This window comes from Tiliqua scincoides, chromosome 5 (assembly GCF_035046505.1).
Source record: "Tiliqua scincoides isolate rTilSci1 chromosome 5, rTilSci1.hap2, whole genome shotgun sequence".
NCBI classification, from domain to species: domain Eukaryota; kingdom Metazoa; phylum Chordata; class Lepidosauria; order Squamata; family Scincidae; genus Tiliqua; species Tiliqua scincoides.
In genome coordinates this window covers 89,399,744-89,422,671 of record NC_089825.1, presented here as the reverse complement: position 1 = coordinate 89,422,671, position 22,928 = coordinate 89,399,744, and the positions used below count along the sequence as shown (strand labels likewise).

The following is a 22,928-nucleotide window of genomic DNA, read 5'->3' as shown; positions in this document are numbered from 1 at the left end:
CCTCCTCTCCTCCAGTCATCTTTTTCCCAGTTGGGTTGCCACCCTATCTTTGTGAGGAAAGGAGATAAACATTTGTCATAGCAAGATAACAGGAGCTGAGCAGAGCAGGATTTTCAGAGCAAAAGCAACAGGAGGGAAATGCATTCAGCACCTTCTGCCCTACCACTTCTACACTGCTAGTCACTGCCTGCCTCTTGAAGATGTTTTAGAGTCAGTGGCATCGCAAGGGGTGTGTGGGCCACACCAGGTGACACGCACAGGCAGGGTGACACCACTATTGGCTAAAAAATTTAAATTTTGGTATTTTTGAATAACACCATCATGTTATATATCTGGAGAGAAACCAGAGTTATATATCATTCAATGCAGAATTTCGTGCAGAATGCAATTAAACAAACCACACCAAAATACCTCTATTCTATCAAAAGTTATAGCCAAAAAACCAGTAGGACAGAGCAATGGTGCATCACCACGCCCACCGCCTGGAGCTTTGCCCCGCCCAGTGCATGGGAGGAAGTCCATCATGGAGATGATGCGTTAGCCTCCCACATCAGGTGAAGCAAACTCTAGTGACGCCACGGTTTAGAGTAGAGAAGTGGCAGTTGGGCTTTATATGGGCAAGTCACGCTGGAATTAAAGGAGCAGTGCTCCTTCTGCAGCTCCAATTCATGTCCATGAGACTTGCATTGGAGAACTTCCTGTGACAGAGAAGGGACATACCTTGGTGGTTGAGCACCTGCTTTGTGTGCTGAAGGTCCTAGGTTCATATGATTGCATCTCCAGGTAGGGCTGGAAAAGGCTCTGAAGATTGTAGATTATACAGCAAGTTCTCCCTTAAAGTTGTCAATGGGTTCTCGGAAATTGCACCTTTAAGTGAAACAACTTATAATGAAACCAAGTTTACCGTTGGCTAATAGATATACATAAACAAAAGCTATGTTCCTACAGCATTTTCCTGGTCACAAAACATCACCAAACTTCTAATTGAAGACCCAAAACACTTCTACTATTAAACACTGAAATAAATGTGAGCTTTCCGGGCCAGAGGAAACCCACACAGGCCTGGGGATAAGGTGCAAGCTCCACATAGACGGTGGCCCTGGCCAGGAATCAATTTTTTTTTTCCTCAGAAACTTTATAACTAAATGACCTTGAACAAAACAACTAAAGGCGCAATCCTGACCCAGAGTTGGACTGGTGCAAGTTCCTTGTGCTGGCCCAGGAGGGTCGCAAATGTGCCATAAAGTATGTTTGTGCCTCTTTGTGAGTTGGCTGGGCTGGGGCATGGATGTGTGCCTTGCCCGCGGAGGCTGAATCCAGCTTCTGTGCTGACTCAGGGAGAGAGCCTTGTGTCAGCCAAGCTCGACCGACGCAAGGCTCTGGGGTGGGCGAGGAGGTGGCGGGGGGAGGGCAGGCAGAGGACAGTCCTGGGGATGGGCGGGGAAAAGAAGGTGGGGCTGGAACCCGGCTCTCATGCAGGATCCCAACCCCCGTTCCGGAGCGGCTTCAAGCTGCTCCACTCTCCTTGGACTTATGCCACCTCCAGAGGTTGCACAAGTCTGAGGAGACCCACTGGGGCTGCAGTGGCTTACCCGGGGGTAAGGGGAAGAATTTCCCCTTGCCTCTGGCTGAGCCATTTCAGGGCTCTTTCTTGCGCTGCATACAGCGCTGGCTTCCTGGCCTGCCTGTTCAAGCACAAGATAGGATTACTCTGTAAGTGAGGACTTGCTGTACAGCAATACCTTGGATTGTGGAAGGGATACAGGGCCCAATCCTATCCTACTTTCCAGCACCAGTGCAACCGCAATGCAGTCCCAAGGTAAGGGAACACATGTTCCCATATCTTGAGGAGGACTCGGTGACTGCCCCTCCACTGCAGGAAGCCCCACTGGCACAGCTACATTAGCACTGGCAAATTTGATAGGATTGGGTCCACATTCCCCAAAAGTTGAGAACTGCATGGAACAGTGCTATTGGAGACATCTTTGATCTAATAGGCTCAAAAGGTGTGCTGATTTGGCCAGAATGCACTGTCCCCATTGGTTCAAATAGCTGTCAATCACACTGAGTGCATTAACAGACCAGGACTAAAGGAAGCTGCCTTATCCAAGATATGCCTGTACTGAGCTAGATGGCCTGCCTCCGTTTCATGTGATATTATGCCTTATTTTATTGCTTTTATTAATACTAAGCTAACATTATTTATTAATCAAAACAGACATTGCAGGAAGGTTGGCACTCGTTTCGGCACTACCAGTTTTCCCATGGGAAAAAAGCCCATGAAAATTGATTGCAAATCTCAGCAAGATGTGGGAACACCAGCAAGATCAAATGGAGTGGAGGAGGTAAAATTAAATGTGGTTGGAGTGGTCATAACATAGGCCACTGTCCACCGATGTAGGTGAAGGCCAGAAAGGGGCATACGCGAGGTTAGAGTTCATTGCAAGAATGGCTTAGAGACTAGACAGGGATGCAACCTTGGATGCTTGACACAAGCAGAGACCCTCCGCAGTCACTGACTGATGTTTTGGGTTAAACGTAAGACAGCAAGACAAAGAGACTGCAATAAAAATGATTTATTTAGGAGCTCGTAAATCAGCACTGCGCCATTGAGCAAGGAGAGCCCTCCATTAGCAGCTGATTCTCCCCAACCACCCCCTCCTTTTGCTCCCCCCTTGTTCCTCTTATGTTTATCTGATACCTGATGGATGTCAAGATCTAAGCGGCTTTCTCGCAAATCACCAGCTCTGGGTCTTAATGAAGACCCCATGCTTTGGAGTATGAAAATGAAGGAGTATGAAAAAAGCTGCAGGTTCCTGAAATGAGAGTTTACTATGGGGAGGACCAGGGAAAGGGGCTCAGACCAAGTTTAACTGATAGCTTACATCGGGTTTAATATCTGCCTTTTCTTTCTTCCTAGACACAATCTAAGGGCAAAAGGTTTGCCTCTCCAGATCTTTAGGAAAGTCGATCTTTTTTTCACCCAAGTCGGATGAGAGAGGACAATGGCGCCTCCCAGTGGTTGCTCAAGAGTAGCACTTGCTGGAAAATCGAACCAAATGGGATGTGAAAGTCTCGTATCAAGGGTGGGCCACTTGTCACTGAGGGTCCTATTGAAAACACTTTAAAAACAGAAGGGCTGTAGCTAATCTTCATATTTCTGACTTGTAATTATGAACATATCATGGTGTCCTGCCAAACCCGCCGTGGCTGCTGAAAGCACATTGATGTTCTATTCTGTGGTGTTCTGATTAATCCCCCCCCCCCATATATAGAGCTTTGATTAAGCTCTGTAAGTTGCTCGAAAGGGCTTATAAAAGCAAGAGATCAGGGGGTGATAATATAATTGTCCCCGTTCGGAGCAGCAAAAGGCTGTGCCCACCCTTGTGATCTATGTGTTAGATCACATAGGATTTGAAAAAAATCTTTGACAGGACCTCTCAACTTGAAAGAAACTTTAAGGAAATAACAGGGGCTTGATTTTTACTGATACTGGAGGAGGAATTCTCTTCCCCTTCACTTGCATCAGTCTTCGGTTCTAACAAAAGCTATTTATGATTCGGTTTAGATTCCGTTTTTAGTTGGGAACTCCACTGGGTCTTATAGGAAAAGGGTGGTATATACACTTTATAAACAAATACCTCCAAAGCTGCTATTAACCCAACAATGGGAAAAATACTAGATAAAATAACAGCTGAGGCTTTGATATGAGGCTTCTTTCAGTGGAGCAGTAGATCACCAAGGGTTTCTACTTCCTAATACAGTACTTTAAAAAATAGGAAATAAAACTGTAAATACTGTTTAAAAAGATCCCTACTATAGTTGACCTGGTGCTAATCTCAAATTACTCTCATTGGTCCTTACCTGAAAAATATGTATTTTAAATGGTTGCTTTTGACGTCTTTATGCAGCTCTGCTGGCCTCCTTTGCAGTTTTACACTGGAATCCCTATGTAAACTCAGAAATAACCCTATCTGAAGAAACTCAAATTTTGTTCACTATGTAAACCACTTTGTGAACTACTCTTGTTGAAAAGTGGTTATAAGTATTCTTTAATGACAAACAAGTGCTTCGGGGCCAGGTCAAGACTTCCCAGCACTTCAGGCGGCATGTCAAATGCTTCCCTATTACTACCTGCTGATGTGTCAGCTTCTGCTCCTCCCACTTCCTGAATTGGAAAAGGAAGAAGGAAGCAGAGCAGAAGAGGAAGTGTGGAGGAGAAGAAAGTGCAGGGCTAGAGAGTCTCCCCCGCCAGCACTCTCCACCACACTTCCTATTCCACTCTGTCCCCCTCATTCCTTTTCAGTCCAACAAGTGAGAGGAGGAAGAGCAGAAAGTGCAAGCAAGTGAGCAGAGGGAGATGAGCAGTCCCTGACAAACTGCTGCTGGAGGCAACTGCCTCCGGTCCGATCCAAACGGCCCTGCTCCAGCCCAGCGCCAGTGCACAGTGTCACAAACATGCTATAAGGCAAGCCTGCAACACTCTGTGCCAGTCTCGCCCTGGTACTGGCTCAGCATGGAGATGGCGGCAGGCCCTGCCACTATATCCTAACCCCCTTCCCAGTTTGGGAGACCGGACAGGGGTCTCCTCAAATCTGTGCCTGCTCAATAGCTGGGGCAGACCTATTGGGGCCACATGGCCGATACACAGGATAAGGGAGCGTAAGCTTCCTTACCCCGAGTAGCCCCGGTGTTGCTTCCCAGCCCCATGGGATGCAGCAGTAGCCATTTCAGCACTGCTGTAACCCTGTGCGCTGGGAAGCACAGGATTGGGCTGTTAGTCAGTCTCCTGGCTAGGCCAGCCCTATTTGTAATTCTCTATGAAGGTTATCTCTGTGGATGGCTCATGGGGTGCAGTGGGTAAGTGGCTGTCCTCATCCCCCACATCACAGTTTTGCAACTGGCTCAGCCCTCCCAGCCCCTAGCTTTGGTTGGTGGACCATGGGAGTTCTAATTTAAATGGATCCCTGAAGCCCACCCAGTCCCGATGCAGAGCCAGACAATGGTGTTGAAGGAATTGGAATTGGGAAATGGTTCAGTGCCTCGCTCAGCCTGCTCTCCTGCTCCACAGCTGCTGTGGTTGCTTTTAAAGTGAAAGAAAGTGTCTGGAAATTCTATGATATTCACTGTGGGTTTGCCTTGTGGGTACAGAGTATCTGTATTCAGGGGAAAGGATGTACATCTGCTTCCACAATGTATCTGGGGTGGGACTCTTCACTGATAAAAAAAAAATGTTAATAGGGTAATGCGATTTGAATCCATAGATCAGTCTACAAAGGTTTTGGCTGATTAATGGGTGAAGATACATTTCATTGATGGGGCTGCCATGCTTGTTTATTCTCTTTAGGGACTGTTTTGGTTCTGCTGTGTGACTGTAATAGGGAATGGAAAAACCCGTAAGGCTAGCTTTGTCTTCTAACAAGGTGTGACACTTTTTCTTGTTAAATGCTACGTTATCTCATACTGCCATCGACTTTTCAGTATTACCCTAAGGTCTGGGTGCTGTGGGAGTGTTTTTACATGAACTCAAATAATCATTAATCATTTGGGTAAGAGGCTGATTAAGCTGAGTTAGATTAATCAAGAAAAATTCTTCTAATGGTTGACAGCCCAAATCTTTAGGTTATTTTTGTTGGAAGAGCAACAGCCTATGAGAAGAGCCACCCAATACTGTATAGTTCAGTGGTTCTCAAACTTTTTAGCACCTTCCCACTTTTTAGAATGACAATCCGTTGGAACCCACCCAAAAGTGATGTCATTAACCTGGAAGTGATGTCATGGCCAGAAGTAACATCATCAGTTAAGGCTTCAAACCTGAGCCTCGATCAGCCAAAGGTCCCATTACACAGTACAGTATGCTTGTGCTATTATTTTGCTATCATTTTTTGAATAGCTATTGCTATAATTGCTATTATTTTTTAATAGCTCAGAATTCAAACGTTCCAGCTCAGAAGTCAAAGTAGAATGCAGACTTGGATCCTTCTCCAACCACACAGCCCTCTCCCCTTTCCAGCAACCCCCTTCCCACTGATTCAGGTCAAAGCACCATGCCTTTCTACCACCAACTTGTCAAGGGCTGAGACCCACCACAAACGCCAAGTGCAACATGGAACCCTTGTTCATAAGCCTGGAACTGGCCCCTCTCTGTGTGATGTGGCGTGAGATTGTGTGCAACCCACTCCTCATCCTGGCGTGATTTCCTTCCTTTTTCTAATTGCATGGGGTGGGGTGGGGTGATTTGGAGCCCTGATCCATCCCAATAATACACAGTCTGGGATTTGGGAGTAGCACTTCCAGGTGAGAAGCTGGAGGCTAACTGAAGCCTTGGTACCTCTCCATTTAGAAAGGGAGCCCTGCCTTGAAAGAAAACCTACTGTCATGGATATTGCCCTTGATCAATCACTCTTATTCACTGGCTAGACAGGTGAGTGCATTGTGCCCTCCGGAGAGGCACATTGTGCACCATCAGCAGATTCTTCCGAGGTCTATCTGTCTCTGCTCAGTATACCTCCATTCCTAGAAATGTTGCTTACTCAGCAGTCTCTTGGAGGGAGGAAAGGCAATTTTGTGCCTTTTCTTTCCTTTTAATGGAAGATAAAAAGTAATGACCAATCGCTGTGATTCTGCTTAGTTAGTACTTAATGGGGGTTGATGCCCCATTCAGCTGGGAAAAGAGCCAAAAGGGGGCCTGCCTGAACAAAAGAAGAGAGAAGTGTGGCAAATGGCTCAGAGCCTTGTTTCTTGGTGTACTTTATTTCCCATGCAGTCCTTTGGCCATGCTTGAAGGGAGGTACACCCTATTCCAGTGGTTCCCAAACTGTGAGCTGTGGCTTCCCAGGGAACTGCAGAAACCAGCCAGGGGAGCTGCAGAATCCCTATAAAAAGCCTGCTGCTCTATACAATGTATAGGATTGTGAAAATTTTCCTGCTTGATAATGTCACTTCCTATCATAACATCACTTCCGGTGGGTCCTGACAGATTCTCGTTCTAAAAAGTGGGTCCCAGTGCTAAAAGTTTGAGAACCTCTGAACTAGGACATAGCCTGCAGTTAGAGGGCAAAGGTTTCTTATGCGTTTGGAAAGCTGATATTTTGGGAATACCCAAATTATTGGTATTTTGGGAATACTGTATATCTAGCCAGGATACACACTAATTAGAGACTACAAGCAAATAGAAGGGAGAGGGTGAGCAAAATCCCCTCCAACTACTTGCCCATCACCTCCACTGTCTCTACAGACCAGCATTTCCCTACAAATCTCCCATATGATAAAGTTTACCCCATTAGGACCTAATGTCTTCTCTTTGTCCCCTAGAATGCTGTTATCACAAGGGAGTCTATCCTCCCCAGGATATTCCAGCCCCTCCCTGATTTTTCAGCTTTCAATTTTTTGTTTAAAGTTCATTCTAGCCTTCTTACTTGGGGCTGGGGGATATAAGATCAGGCAGGCAGGCAGTATTTTGTCCCATTGAGAGAGAGAGAGCGAGAGAGCGAGAGAGAGAGAGAGAGCGAGCGAGCGAGCGAGCACAAAGAGGAGAAAGTTCAGCCCTGGAATTTCTTTTTAAAGCCAGGAGATATACTTACATAAGGAATATCAATGTATAAAGAACAGTTCCCCATGGGCTCATTTCTGTTAATGTCTGATAGAGCAGTAGTTCTTAAACTTTATAGCATAAGGACCAACTTTTTAGAATGACAATCTGTCAGGACCCACCAGAGGTGATGTCATTAATCTGGAAGTGATGTCATGGCTGGAAGTGACATCATCAAGCATGAAAATTTTTAACATTCCAAGGCTACAATCCTATCCAAACCTACACAGGAGTAAGCCCCATTGACTATCACTGTTAAAAGCCTATTCATAGTAGCCTGTTAAGGGTGCAATCCTAACCAACTTTTCAGCACTGACCTAACTGCAATGCAGCCCCAAGATAAGGTAACAAACATGCCCTTGCCTTGAGGAGGCCTCCTTGACTGCCTCCCCATTGCAGTATGCAGTTCACATCATATTGGCGCAGCTATGTCAGTGCTGGAAAATTGGTTAGGACTGCACACTAAAAGTACAGATCTGTCACATATCCCCAAATGCAGTCACATACCATGGTAGCATCAAGTCTAATAGATTAAAAATAAAATATTGAAATGAATGGGGGCCCACCTGAAATTGGCTCGTGACCCACCTAGAGGGTCCTGACCCACAGTTTGAGAAACACTATGATAGAGTGTTAACAATAAAATATACCATTACTGTATTTCTTTTTTAGAAAACAAACATGTGAGGCAACTCACCCACCCCAGGGGTGTGCTTCGCTCTTCTGTGTGTTCCTCTAACATTTTTTGTTCAGATTTCTCCATGCCTTATCAGGTCAGCCAGGGTCAACCAGGGCATGCACTAACCAAAGGGTTGCCAGCTCTGACTGAAGCTATCCCTGGAAATTTAATTTTCTTTCAGCACAATGTAATACTGGAAAAACCTGGGATCCAGTTAAAATCTCCAGGCTGGCTTCCAGAGGTGACCTGGAGATTGATGATGACGATGATGATGACTCCTGGAGGCTCCAGACCCCTGGTTGAGTGGTCAACCCTATCCCCACATTCATGACAGGTCCCACCACAGAGGGCTGCCACACATACCCCAATGCCCTCAGTACCACTCAGTCAACACAGAGTTTGCCCCCACTCCCCTTCACCAGGCTGGCAGGACCTGGCAACAAAAACATGTGCAACCTTGATGGGTTGCAGTGCATGGCTTTTTCCCTCCAGCAACTACAACACAGTGGAAGCAGCTAATTCTCTTTACATGTATCTCCTGGGACAAAACAGATTCTGAGACTTAGCCCTATTTCCATGGCTCAGGACTGGCACAAGCCTAAGTTTTCTCAGTTATTTCTAAGCTTCTAGCAATATTAGGACCACAACTCCCAGAAAGCCATGCGGCTCCGAGCCAATGGGAGAAGGAGAGTCTTTTGCGTGGCAATGCCCTTCGGAATATGTAGTTGTCTCTGCCTCTCTATACACGCAGTTTCTCTACAGTTCCTTTCAGAAAGAAAACTACGAGTCCCGATAGGCTTTGCGGTGACCATGCTGGACCAATGGCAGAGTGATGTTGGGGTATGCGTTCTGCGCAAGCGCAAAAGGGTCCAGGTGGCTTGCTGGGGATTCATGTGGAGGTCAGCTCTGTGCTGGGAGGTGAGTTCAGTAAGTAAGTGCAGTGGCCTGTGGGAATGCCCCTCCCTGTTTCTGGTTCTCTGAGTTTAGGGGGGTTGTAAGCACCTGTGGTGAGGAGTGGCTTTTGAGTAGTGGCAGAGGAATTAGTGGGTGGGAATTAAAAGAAGGGAACATTGTGGGGAGGGTGCACATGGCAAGGTATGTTGGCTGGAAGGGGGTCCTTGCCTTCTCCATCCAGTTCCTGACAGCAGGGAAGGGGTGCAAGCTTGCATAACAATTCTCACAACATTGGCCCAAAATAAATGCTAAAGAGTAGCAGAAAGGCATGGCAGTGGAGAGGTGGAGTACAAAGGTTGACGGGAATGAAGGGGAAGAGCCCCTGGTAATACTTGTATTGATCCACTTGAGTTGTAGGTAGGAGTTTCAGTGCTGCCCCATGCAAAGGGAAAAAGAGAAAGAAAGCTCTGTGCATACAGACTTCATAGCAGGCCAAGGAGATGGCATGGCTGAACATTTCTCCCTGTCATGCTGGCTTTCTGAATGCAAGGAGCTAAAATCTTTGATCCATGTGGCTCCAGTAAGGGAAAGAAGAAGTGTTAAAAATGCAGGCCAGCTATTGATTATAGATCAATGGCATGGTCTCATTCATCACTGTTCAGAAGTAAGTCTTGTTGAATTCAATAAAGCAGTGGTTCTCAAACATTTTAGCACCAGGATCCACTTTGTTAAAATGACACTTTATTGGGGCCCACCTAGCTTTATGAGACCTTTAAAAAAGTGATCTAGAAAGAAATAACATTTTTAAAAATTTATTTCCAAGGAATACTTTATTTGCAAAAACAAAACAAAAAAACTGGATCCATTTCTTATAATGAGGCAGCCCTAATTAATAACCTCAAGGTTTGTGGGGCTTAGTTATGTAAGCCAAACTTCACCTGCCCCCCACTACCTGTCATTGACAGACTTGGGAAAAACATACAGACATACACACCCCAGAAAAAAAGATGCTCAGGCATTTATCTCCCTACATTTACACAAGCTTGCAAACTGCAGGAGCTCAGTCCTTTGCAGGGCTGTTGGTAGCAATCTGATTTTTGAATAGCTTCAGGGCTTGAGGAAGCTAGTTAATCTAATCTTTCCATCACCCATGTTTTCACTGGAGGCTCTGCAAGACATACCAGAAATTGGGTCTGGACCCACTAAGTAGGTCCCAACTTACAGTTTGAGAAACACTGAAATAGGAGTTTGCGTTTCAGTGCTGGTCCATTGAAGTGCTCTGAGCACATAAACTTAATAGCAGGCCAAGGAGATGGCAGCAGCTGAACATTTCTGACATTCTAGTATGCTACATGCAAGAAATTATTTTTTCAGGGAGTCTTTGTTCCATGTGACTCCAGAAAGGGAAAGAAATACAAGTAGTTAACAAAAACTACTGCATCCTGCAGACTGCAGGATGCAGTCACTAGATCAATGGTCCAGTCTTGGGCATGTCTACTCAGAAGTAAGTCCTGTTGAATTAAATGAAGGATGCTCCCAGGTAAGTGTGTGTATAGGATTTGTAGCCTTAGAAGGCAGGGTTTCTTCAAATGGCACAAGTATCAGACTACATTTCATATCTTTTCCACAAGAACAACGACTACCTTCTGGTTCTGTCTGACATACCAGCGCATTCATATTTCCTTCTTATTTGTAAAACCGTAATGCTAGGAGGTCTGGTCTAGAGGATTGAGCCTCCATTTGCCTGAAGATAACATCCGAAGGTTGCCAGTTCGAGGCCACTGGCACCATGCAACCTTCAAGCAGCTGACAAGCTGAGCCGAGTTATTCCATCTGCTCTAAGCGTGGGAGGATGGGGGCCAGAATGTGCGACCAGATCAAGAAAGAAACATCTGAATGTTGTGGTTTCTTGAAAGATAGAACCTTTCAAATTGTAAAAATCCCTACGGGGATTTAAAAATTGCCTGCCTATGTAAACTGCCTTGAATAAAGTCCGAGGAGAAATCTGAGGACCAAGAAAGGCGGTATAGAAATACCTTTATTATTATTATTATTATTATTATTATTATTATTCTCTGCAGAAATTCTTGACTTGCATAGTGCTGTTGTACAGATTGGTGGAACTTATTCATACTTATTCATTCATACTTATTTCTACAAAAATGTGCTCAAGGCAATTTATGAACCCTAAAAGAAAACCATAACCATAAAACAAGCACATTAAAACATTGTCATAAAGCATGCTTTAAAATAACAAAATCAATTATACTATCTGCTAAAGTTAATTAATGCCCATGATATAGGTGAGTTTTCACATGCTGCCTAAATCTCATGGTTGCGTTCCAGTGGTTTCTCCCTGGAGAACAAATTCCACAATTGGGGTACTACAACAGGAAGAACTTAGCCTTGAATACCTATTAATTTAATCTTCCCAAAGTAACACTCCCAGATCAGAGGCTTTCCTAAAAAGTTCTTAGGATACAGGAGAAGGCATTTCTGCAGACACTCTGTACCCAGACAAAGTCATTTATTGCCATAGTGGGATTTTCTGTCTTGTGGTTTCACAGTGGTGTGGTTTTTATGAATGGTATCCTGTAGTTCCTTGGGTTGCTTCTTGTGCTTAACACTTGATAACCCCAAACCAGTGGCAACAATCTGCATGTTCAAATAAGTGTCTATTAGTGGATCTGCTGTATTGGGTGGGCCTATTGTAGGACAGGCAGTGTGGAGGAACCGCAGCCAAAGCATATTCCTGCATCTTTCATGCTCCCATCAGAATCCCTTTTTACAAAATTTCTGCGCTAAGCCCTGTTTCTTCAGGAGAGTAGTAGGAAAGTGGAATAAAAATCAATAATATCTTCTGTGGTTCTCTAGATTTAAGGCTGACAGCCAGAAGCAGGACAGGGGTGGGGGAGAGAGCAGTAAGGAGGGCCCTGTAAAGACCCCTCCCCCTTGGCATTGGAGCCATTCGGGGCAGCTGTGGTACTTTGCTGTTGCTGCCCCAAATGGCTCCAACGTTGAAGGGGAGGGGCGCTTACATGGTGTGTTGCATGCCTGCTTACCACCTTGCCCCCCCCCCCCAGTTCTGCTTCTCCTGACAACCTCATCTGATGCAAGCTTCCCCAAAAGTAAACCCCACTCAGTTCAATGAAACTTGCTTGGGAATACACGCATTGTAATCTAAATCAAACTAAGTCACACTAAAAAAGAGCTATTTGCTCTGAAAGTGTATTGTAAGGAGCCAGTTTATTGCCTCGAATGTCTAACACTGCTGTAAATTTTTTGGATGTTTGTGCAGGAGTGTTTTCTCTTTGAAACCCAGGAGCAGGATTCACGCTGACGCAATGGCTGCCAAGGTCTTTGAGTCCATCGGCAAACTTGGCCTGGGACTGGCTGTGGCTGGTGGAGTTGTCAACTCTGCTCTTTACAACGGTGAGGAGTTGTTGTTTTTTTGCTTCTGTTGCTTTTCAGACAGGCTGCTATGGCTTACTGTAACTTTCAGTCTTCAAGTGTATCTGCTGCTGTTTTTTTTTTCTTCACTTAAATAGATTTAACCCAGACTGTATTGAAAAATGAGTTTCTTTTAAAATATAGTGAGAAGAGTTTCAGTTCATTCCCCCAAAAAGGAGCTTAGTTTTGGGGGGGATTCTTTACCTCAACAGAACATGAGGCTTGCTTGGCAGAGACAATCCATGTTCTCTTGATTCCCCCCCACAGAATCACTGAAATGCCTATTAGGGTGGGAGACTGGATTTCCACCTGTATCCATTCAGCTCAGGTTGCATAGCAGCAACTTGTTATCAAATAGATGGGTCTGGATCTTTACCAGCTCTCATGATTGCAGAAGTTAAAAACAAAACAAGTTAGGGAAACAAAAGCTACTGTAAATATTGCAATATGAATATAAAAAGATGTGATGGTTCTTCTGTATATGGCAAATGGGGCTAGAAAGAGACAGTCTCAGGTGTCTTGGCAGTGACAGCAAAACTACAGGGAGCTTGCTTTCTTCTTCCTTGCCCTTTCCCAGAAGGAACATACTGCTTGAACTGCCAGTTACTCTGGGACTGCAAAAGTAAGGGGAAGGAGAACATTCTGACCTCCATCACCAACCAGAAGAACAAGGGCTTCTAGGGAGTGTTTTGTGCTAATCTGTTGCCAGCTGCCTTGGCAGTCATTTGAATAAAAGCCTGAGGTATAAATTGTTAGAATTAGCATGAATGTTGGTTGTGTTAGCTCAATTGCCTGTCCTATCCTTTTTGCTGTCTCTGTGGCTCTGTGGGATCATTATGAGGCAAAGTTAGGTAAGGGGTTCTTCCCAAATGATCTGGTACATAGTAGAATGGCGTCACCGTCTGGTTCAGTAATCTTGGAGCAGGAAGGAGTACCCTGTGTGTGATGCAGTCTTGTTCTTGAATATGAACCAGAAGGGTCTGTGCTCCTTAACCCATTTTTGCCTAGCCGACATGTGTACGCATTTGGTCCCTGCTGCGTATATGCAGCGTTAGGCAGAAATGGCTTAATGTCAATGAGGCCACTAAAAAGATCCCTCTAAAAAGAGAGTGCAAATGATCCTTAAAAAGAAAATGTCTGGGGCTTGGATCTGGAATCTCTCTTGGCCACCATGTTATGCCAGCTCAGCTACCTCCTCTCAGTGTCATTTGGTGTGGGCAGGACTGTTATCCAAGAGTGTGTTACAGGTAATCCAAAAGATGGCACATGAACAGTGTCTTTGAGAAGAAGCTGTAGCTCAGTAGTAGACCATTTGTTTTGGATGCAGAAAGTCCCAGACTCAACCCCTGGCATCTCCAGGTTGGAGCTGTCTGAAACCTAGTGGGGAGCCATTGCCAGCCAGTATAGACAGTATTTGACTGGATGGACCAATAATTTGACTTCAGCATCGAGCAGCTTCTGACACATATGTGTCTTTGTCTGTCTCTGCAGTCCTCATAGGGATGTTTGTTTCCTGTGGTAGTTGCATATAGATACATTTATCCCAGTTGATCTAGCATCTGACCAAAATGGTGGTTGCATCAGCGTTTGCTAATAAAAAAAATAACCTTTTTATTCTCACATGCGATGCTGCTATTTGAGCATGTTTGTTTGCGCCTTCTGCAGTGGACGCAGGCCACAGGGCTGTCATCTTTGACCGATTCCGAGGTGTTCAGGATATAGTGGTTGGAGAAGGGACCCATTTCCTCATCCCCTGGGTGCAGAAGCCGATCATCTTCGACTGCCGCTCTCGCCCACGCAATGTTCCTGTCATCACTGGTAGCAAAGGTGAGGAGTAGTGGGCGGTTCCAATGAATGGTTAGCCTTCTAGCCACAAAGCTGGGGAGCCTCATGAGAAATCAGAGACAGACAAGCCATGCCATTACACTTCTGTAACAGAAATAGCAGCTGCTAATACCCTTTCCTGCCCTTCTGCACCATTTTTAGCAGAGGTTCTCAGAGCTGCTTTAGACCTCAGAGAGAACTGCTGCCAACTATATGTGAGTGACTTCTCTAAAGACCCACCCAAAGCATGAGGCAAGCTGTTCTGTAGAGGATAATAATGGCCAAATTGTCCTCCTTCAGTCTGATTTAGTGATGCTTGAGGGCACTTTATTCCTTGTGTGTGGTATATTTCTGTTCTCACCCTCTCCTCCCATCTCTCTGATAGATCTACAGAATGTGAATATCACGCTGCGGATCTTGTTCAGGCCAGTGACGATGCAGCTTCCCCGCATTTTCACTACTATTGGCGAGGATTATGACGAGAGAGTGTTGCCCTCCATCACAACTGAAATCCTCAAATCTGTGGTGGTAAGAGACAAGCAGCTCCTGGTGGTGTGACACCCCTCTGCAACATAAGAATGCCTTAGTAAGCCAAATGACCTGTGGCACTTGGACACTGCTGATTTTGTTGCAGGCATCTGCTTTTAATTTCCCCTTCATTTACTAGACCACTGGAAAGAGAGGAGCTCTTGTTGTTCCCTGTCTACAGAGTGACCAGGGCAACAGGCATTCTGTTCTCTACCCCTCAGAAGCCCTCCTGGCTTCTTCATGGTACATTGAGGCTCCTACGAGATACAAAACTTCCTAACTTAGTAGATGGGAGTAGCTGATGAACTGAGATGCTGGCCAGAGGCTCTGACGATGGTGAGCATAGTGAGCATTTCTCTTGGAGCCATGTGGGCCTTGTTTCCTTTTCCATTCTGTATCTTCCCCACTGCTCTTGGAGTGTTGTTCCTGCCTCCTCCACTTCCGGTCCTTCCCTGGATGCTATTGCACTACAGTGTTATGTTTACAATCATCATCATCATTCATTTATTACGGTCAGTGACCAGTACATAAAATACAAAACCGTACACTTAAAAAACATTACACAAGGCGTAAAAATTCAATTAAAACATCAAGCTAAAAAATCTCAATCTTCAATAAACCCAAACCCAACCCCCATTCTCAGAGGCAACTATCCATTGTAGGCAGCAACTCTACTAAATTCAGTCCACTTTCAATATCAATGTCCTAATGCGCATCGCTGAAGCAAAAAATTTTGCAACATTAAAAGTAATACCTGGATTTGCACCAGACAGCAACAAATTCATATATTGTTGTTGTGTACATCCCATAAAATGGGTCAGCAATGGTATAATAAGAGTAGCACGAATGTCCCTATAAAAGGAACAATGAAAAAGTACACGTCCGATAGTTTCAACATCTTCTGATCCACAGGGGCATAGTAGTTGAGTCCAAGGTATCCTTTTATATCGTCCCTCTGACACTGCTGAGGGGAGTCCTCTAAGGCGAGCCAATGTAAAGGCTCTTCTATACTTACAGTTCTCCAGCTGGGCAAGGTAATGTGGGGCATCAACAATATACTTACGATCTTCCCAATGTTTACAATAACATGCTGACATCTGGGTTCTCTGGGGTCCAGTGTAGTGAGGCAGTATGGGCCCTGAAACAATGGTAAGGATACATTTCTTCTGGTTAGAGCAATCAAGGTCCCATGCTTTCTGCCAGCGGTTAATTGTGCAGTGCAAAAACCACACAAATGCACCCTGCCCTGAGTATTTTGCCAGCCAGGGAGCTGTAGTTATTGCTGTAAGTTGTGTTCTTACTTAACACCTGCCTCTTCAGTCTCCCAAGTAAATGAGGCGCTTCTCATGTTCTTTCAACTTGTACATTAACAATCTTCCATTTATCATCTTTCATATAATTGTTTGTTGAGAACTCTGTGGGAAGAGCTGGAGAACTTCAAGTTTCAGCTTGCCTGTGGGATCTCTCTCTTTCCCACCCACCCCTTCGCTACAATACTTGACTAAAGGGCTATAAATGTGCCTGCAAAGGGCCATTTCCAGTGCAGGAAAAAACGTGATTTATCAGTAGAATTATATAAGGTTGTGTGGGTAATTGGAGCCCTTTGGCTTATTGTGTTTGCACTTCTTGTTGTTTCAGGCTCGTTTTGATGCTGGTGAGTTGATCACACAGAGAGAGCTGGTTTCTAGACAAGTGAGCGAAGACCTCACAGAAAGAGCAGCAACATTCGGTCTTATCCTAGATGATGTTTCCTTGGTAAGAAGCCTTCCTTTTCCAGAAAGTTATGGTGAAAGAAAATTGGTTAGAGGCTGGAGGAAAGGATCTCTTGGAATATGTAAGAAGAGCACCCAAATGTGTGATGAACAGAAGTTCTAAACAGCAGTACTTGGGGCAAGAAGGAATGCATGTTGCAATTCAGAATGTGATACTGGTTGTTTGAAAACGATTCCAAGCCCCCTTTCAATGCTGTGAAAGGGATTGCTAAGGTGGCTTACCAGGCTGCAAAGTAAGGACAATAAAAATGCAGGCACAAAATAAACAGTTGCTAAAACCCAAATAAAAGAGAACCAAAACAAGAAAAGGTCTCAGCTGCCTGCTTGAAGGCAGGCAGTGTTGGCAGCAGCTGGGCTTCCCAGGGGAGGCTTTATTTCCTGTTTTCTTTCCCCAAACAGTTCAGCCAGTGTTTAGTTTATGCATTGAGTTTAGTGGTGTCCAGGAGACAACTTCACTTCATGTCTTCTCCTGTTGAAACCCCCTTTTTGTACCTGATACAAATATATTTGACTAGCAGCTTTAACTTAGTTTAATCAGCAAATTAATTGAACTCTAAAATCCACCTGTTTGTTTTTGAGACTAAGTCCCAGCATGAAGACAAAATTAATGATGTCTTCTTCTAAACAGGCAATAGATCTTTACTAAAATTGTACGTTCATCTTGAATTTCCTCTAAAAGATGCCAGGTTTTGTGTGTGCATTTAATATTCAAACATATGCTTGTGGGCTTCCCAGAGGGTGGACCACACTGGGAAAATGCTGGTCAAGCCCCTGGCCTGGTCCGGCAGGGCTATTTACATAAAATGGATCGGTTTTGGTAGGTGGTCAGTTAACAATTGTTAATACTCCACATACAATGCATTGTTTGCTCAGTGTATTTTTACTTGCTTGTGCCAATTTTATCTGCATGTTTTGAAAACCAGTTATGCTGAGCCACTGTGCAACTTGCCACAAGAAAGTGCTGTCCTGATCTATAAAGGTTCCACAGGGATCTTCAAATTCTTTTGTTCCGACAAGCCTTTAGTTGATTGGCTTTTGCCTTTCAACTGATTGGTTCCCTGCTGTTGTTCTATTAAAAATTTGACTTGGGTCTCTTGGATAGCAGCATTTTAAAAAAATTGGAGATTTTGACTGTTGCACTTTGAGTTACTTTATTGTTTTAATGTGATATTATTGTAAGCCATCTTGGGCTTCCCCATGGGCATGGAAAATCCCAAGAGCATGCATCCTGACATTATGCTGGTCCCTATCACCTACTGTGCAATCCCTTGAAACTGTAAGGGAAAGAAACAAGCAGATTGGCTTCTCCCGTTGAAACCCAGATAATATACTGTATATCCCTGGGCCCTTCGGTTCTGCATAGTATAGTCTGAAAACCAGTCCTGGATGGCACTAAAAGTCCTTTCTGTGCAGATTGCACAACCATGCTCACACAAATCCTTGGCAAAATGGAAGCTGTGATAGTGATTCCACAGGTGGTGATTGCCCACCCTTGTAAAGAGACTTCTCTCTGAGATCACCATCCCAGTTTAATTCCAGTTTGAAGAGGGTGAGGCTGGATTTGCATTACCTGAACCTTGTATGCCGTCTAGGAACCCTGTGGACTTGTGTTCACACTGCAAGGTTTTAGTTGCAAATGCAGAAAGCTAAGCAGGCAGCCTTATCTGACACAGAAATGGTGATAAGAGATGCTGGTGTTTCAAGTACAGCTGGTGGGTGTGAGAAGTGCAGGGGCTCCCTCTGTAGGCTGCAGTGTGATGCTGTAGACCAGGAGACCAAGGTTCCATCCAGAGCAGCAGGAAATTTTGAATTCTAGAGGACACCTTTGTCAAAGCTCCAGATTTCTCTGTGTCAGATTTTTAGGAACCTGTGAATGAGAAGCTAAGACAGTTTCAGTGAGACTGTTGGAACTTCAGGAGCGTTTTACATGTCTGTAATTGAGACTAGGACCTTCATCCATCTGCTACTTTAGGAGAAGTATGTGTGAGCAAATAAGTGCATTTCTAGAAACTTGACCAGTGGCTTCTTCAGGTGAGAGGGGGAATGAAAGTGCACCCAGTATCAACAGCCATGCATATTTTGACAGTGATGTGTACAAGAAAACTGCACATCAGCTATGACCCTCAGGGTACTGCAGTTCTTTATTTCCCCCATAATTCATGAGTTTTTTTTCCTCTTTCTCCTAGACACATCTGACTTTTGGAAAAGAGTTCACAGAAGCAGTAGAAATGAAACAAGTAGCCCAACAAGAAGCAGAGAGGGCTAGATTCATCGTAGAAAAGGTGAGAGCATTGAGCGTGCCAGTTGACCTCAAGGTTGTGTCTCTTGCCTAAATAACCATGGAGATTTTGTCACTTCTTTATCTAGTACTTCAGTTGTGTGGCTTAGAAGCCATCATTTTTGGCGTGCTTTTTCCATGCATGCTGTGCAATCCTGTTCTTTTACCCTTAAAAAAATTTGGTAAAAATGGGAGGCTGTGAAAGATTATGGGTTGCCTGGGGCAACAAACTCAGGTAGAGATATGAACCTAGGCTTGTGCATCCATACTGGCTTAGCATTTCAATTAAAGCCATGAGTGAGAGTGGTTAAGAAGGTTCTAAGTGGGGGCCAGTTGTCCAACAGTCTTGATTTCAATTCAGTTTGCAACCGAGTTTTTTAATCATATATCGTGGAGAGGAGAGATAGGTGTAATAGGACATTGGTGTGCCAGAAGAAAGGGACAGGAAGTGGGATCTACCAACAGACAGTAATGAAGTCATCACATTGTGATTGGTGATTCAGGGCTTACATGGATTTTCAACTCTAAATCCACATCAGGCTCACTATTGCATGGACAATCAACCTTTGCTTGCCTTTGCTTCTCCCCTCCCCACTACTTCTTCTGCTGCTAACATGATTACCAGTATAGCACCATACATGTGAATGAGGTTTTATAGAACATAGGACAGATCCTTGCCCTGGGGAGCTTGCAGTCTAAACTTCTGTTATTTCAGTTACACATTCTTAGTAACTTCTGTTGTATCAGCTTCCTGCTATGATGCAGAATGCATCCATGACATCATCCATCCAGGGGACCTTCATTTATTTTACAGGGGAGAGCAGACTGATGAGTGGGAGGCTGTTTCCAGAAATTCTCCTTTCATTTGAAAGTATTCCCAGGGCTTGAAACTTGCTGTCTTGCACAGTGAAGCTGCAAGATTCTGAGGGTTATGCTAATTCTGGTGGTTTGCATACAACTACAGCCGGAACTATTTTAGGTGCTTGGCTGTTAAACTTGAAGGCTTGTTGATGATGATGAAAGAGGGAGTAAACGTCTTACACTCTGCCTTGGTTAATTGTCTGTTTCCTCCCCAACTTCCACAGGCAGAGCAGCAGAAGAAAGCAGCCGTAATCTCAGCTGAGGGGGACTCGAAGGCAGCTGAGCTAATTGCCAGTTCATTGGCTACAGCTGGTGATGGCCTTATCGAATTGCGTAAACTGGAGGCAGCTGAAGACATTGCTTACCAGCTCTCACGGTCACGCAATATCACCTACCTGCCGTCAGGACCCGCAATGTTGCTTCAACTACCCCAGTGAGCACACTCTCGCCCACCTACCCTGGTCCCTACCCTTTTTTCTACTATTCCTTTGAAAATAACAGATTAGTCAAAAGAAATCACTGAAGTTTCCCAATTGTTTGGGTTAAAAAACACAGGAAATTTAAAATGGATTGGAAAATCCCTTAATTGAATAAAGGCAATCAATCATCCTCTTTCCATTTTAGAGTATCTTAACAGATCAGTCTGCAGAACAAAGGCTGTAAAGGACTTGAGAGTTGGTGGTCAAAGAGGGGGTGTGGGTTTGTCCTAGCAGACTTAACCAGTAGCCTGGTACACCCTTCTGAGAGAATCTCTATTTTAGTAAGGCCCTGCAGATTGTTCATTTTAGGCCATGGGACCACATAATCAGTGTTAAGATTATGTCTTACAAGAGAGTGTTAGACCAACTTTGGTCTTCTGCTGTTTATGAAGAGGACATGAGGAGTTTTTCATCAGCCCCATGTTTCCTGCCAAATCCATCCTCAAACAGCTTCCCAAGCTGAGTCACCTATCTTCAGCAAATGCCCAGTTCTGCTGTGATGCATATTTTGAGCTGCAACAGGGCAAATTGTAAAACCTGAGATGGTTTCAACTCTGAGCTGAGAAAGTTTGCACCTGCGGAGTGTCAGCTCTCCTGGCCCTTGTGCAAGTCTCCATTCTTAGGGACAAATATCCTTGCAGTGCCCACATTACTGGTTTTCTGTTATACAGGAAGTGACTGATCTAGCCAACAGCAGACGTCTGTTTTTGTATGTCTCAGGTCCCAAGTTTAAGAACATGATAGGTTTATTCTGCTGACAGCCTGACTAAGAATATTCACTAGGTTATTATCAAGTCTCCTTAATTTCTTTAAAAGAAGTTCACTTTAGCAATGAAGCTGCAAAAGATGAGATTGTATTAACCAACCTCCAATAAATGAACAAATGTCCCCCCTGAACTGTGTGATTTGTATTTTAATAAGGCATTATTAATTCCTCCTTGTTTTTGGCACTTTATTCCTAGGGATTGATAGGTAAGGTCGGTTTTATCAGTGAGTTAACATGGACATGCATATTGAATTAGGAACTGAGAAGGCTGATGCCTGACCCCTGGAAATTCTTGCTAGTTGCAACTCTGGTTCTAAACCTTAAACTGGCCAGTTATCTTAATGCTCTCGAGTTCCACAAACAGTGCAGTTTGTTGTAGTCATTTCTTCCCTGCCAGGGATGGCCAAACAGAAGCTGCTGCACCACCCCCACAAGAAAGGGGCAAAAAAAACCAGTAGAGCTACTTAACCTTGTTCCTTCCCAGGCAATCCTGACAAAACAAAGTGAGGGCAATGCTGGAAATTCCCAGTATGTCTTGCACTTAGGTTTCATTCAAAGGGATCACAAGGGAGGAGCCACGTAAGAGTCTGATCCCCTAGTCCCTCACATTGCTCTTAAGCAGTCCCTGTTAAACCTAAAAGGGTTTAATATGAAGAAGAGATGTGAGGAGGTAGGGAAATGGATCAATGTGGTTCTATCAACAGTGGGCTAGAGAGAGGATGGTGGCAGACTTGGATTGAAGGGCACTGTCGCTTCATCCACCACTGATGTGAGCTGAATCATTTGCTTCATGGCTGGACCAGCCCTGTTCCCTGCTTATATCCTCATGTTCTGCAGCCATGAGGTCTGCAAACCTGATAATGTTTTATTATCGTGAATCTGGAACAGCATTTGGGATATTACAATATTGGGGATGCATGTTATTGCCATGGAGATCCTTAAGCCTATCAGTTTGTCTTCTTATATAAGGGAGGACAGCTGTAGCTTTTATTGTGATATTGCAATGGTATGGCTGTGTATGTATTGTGGTATGGGATGCATAGCATTAAATGGCATACAGGCCATTTTGGATGGATGTTAAGGTGCCTAAAAGGTGCCTGGAGATCTTCATCAGAATTGCTCAATCTAGAAATGAAATCATGGAGAAAAAACAATGTAGTAATGCAAGACTGATAAAATATGCAAATATATTGGCTTGGATCCAAAGAATGAGGAGCAGAAGGAGAAAAATATATTAGTGCTTTTCCATGAACATTTGTGTAAACACTAGTGGAGGATCTCTCACAGTGCAGTGCTACAGTGTATCCACTTGAGTGACAAAATGAGAAACATAGTGAAGGAAAGACAATAGGCCCTGAAGTTTTGAAGACAACTTGCACAAAGGGAATAACGATCAGGCTTCATGGTTTCACATGTGCTGCTCTTCCATTACGTCCACAACAGTCCTGTTTTGAGTGGCAGAGGCTTTCTGCTGGCAGAAGAGCACCTTCTGCATCCAAGCCCCTAGTTCTGACTGAAATTGCAGGACCCTGGATCTAGACATTCTTGGAAGGAAAATAAAGACTGGCTTGAACTGGATATGCATGGAAAGGTCAGAGTGGTAGTGGTGAAGTAAAACAAGGCAGACTGCCAGTACGTTTTCCATGAATGACTTGCAGGGGAAGGCAGGCAAAATGGCTCCATACTACTTTTCCTCATTTCCTTTCTAACAGGAAAAAGATTTGAAAGAATAAACAATGGATATGATTTTAATAGAGGGGGAAGGGACAGGAATGAAAGGAGTGTCAGTTGGTGCTCTGCTTCAGC

At 44.4% G+C, this 22,928-nt stretch overlaps 1 protein-coding gene across 3 annotated transcripts; it reads left to right on the top strand.

Annotated features, from left to right (window-relative positions):
- The first annotated feature begins 9,130 nt into the window (after window positions 1–9,130).
- PHB1 (prohibitin 1) lies at window positions 9,131–21,253 on the top strand. Of its 3 annotated transcripts, none has more exons than XM_066627689.1 (7): window positions 9,131–9,188; window positions 12,463–12,596; window positions 14,280–14,441; window positions 14,824–14,966; window positions 16,605–16,721; window positions 18,925–19,020; window positions 20,102–21,253. In XM_066627689.1, exons 2-7 carry the CDS (start codon window positions 12,509–12,511, stop codon window positions 20,312–20,314), a joined length of 819 nt encoding a protein of 272 aa, XP_066483786.1. In that variant the 5' UTR covers window positions 9,131–9,188; window positions 12,463–12,508; the 3' UTR covers window positions 20,315–21,253. The 3 variants fall into 3 exon arrangements, with proteins under 3 accessions (XP_066483786.1, XP_066483787.1, XP_066483788.1); XM_066627690.1 differs by having other exon boundaries at window positions 9,178–9,197; XM_066627691.1 differs by having other exon boundaries at window positions 9,183–9,201.
- The last annotated feature ends 1,675 nt before the right edge of the window (window positions 21,254–22,928 follow it).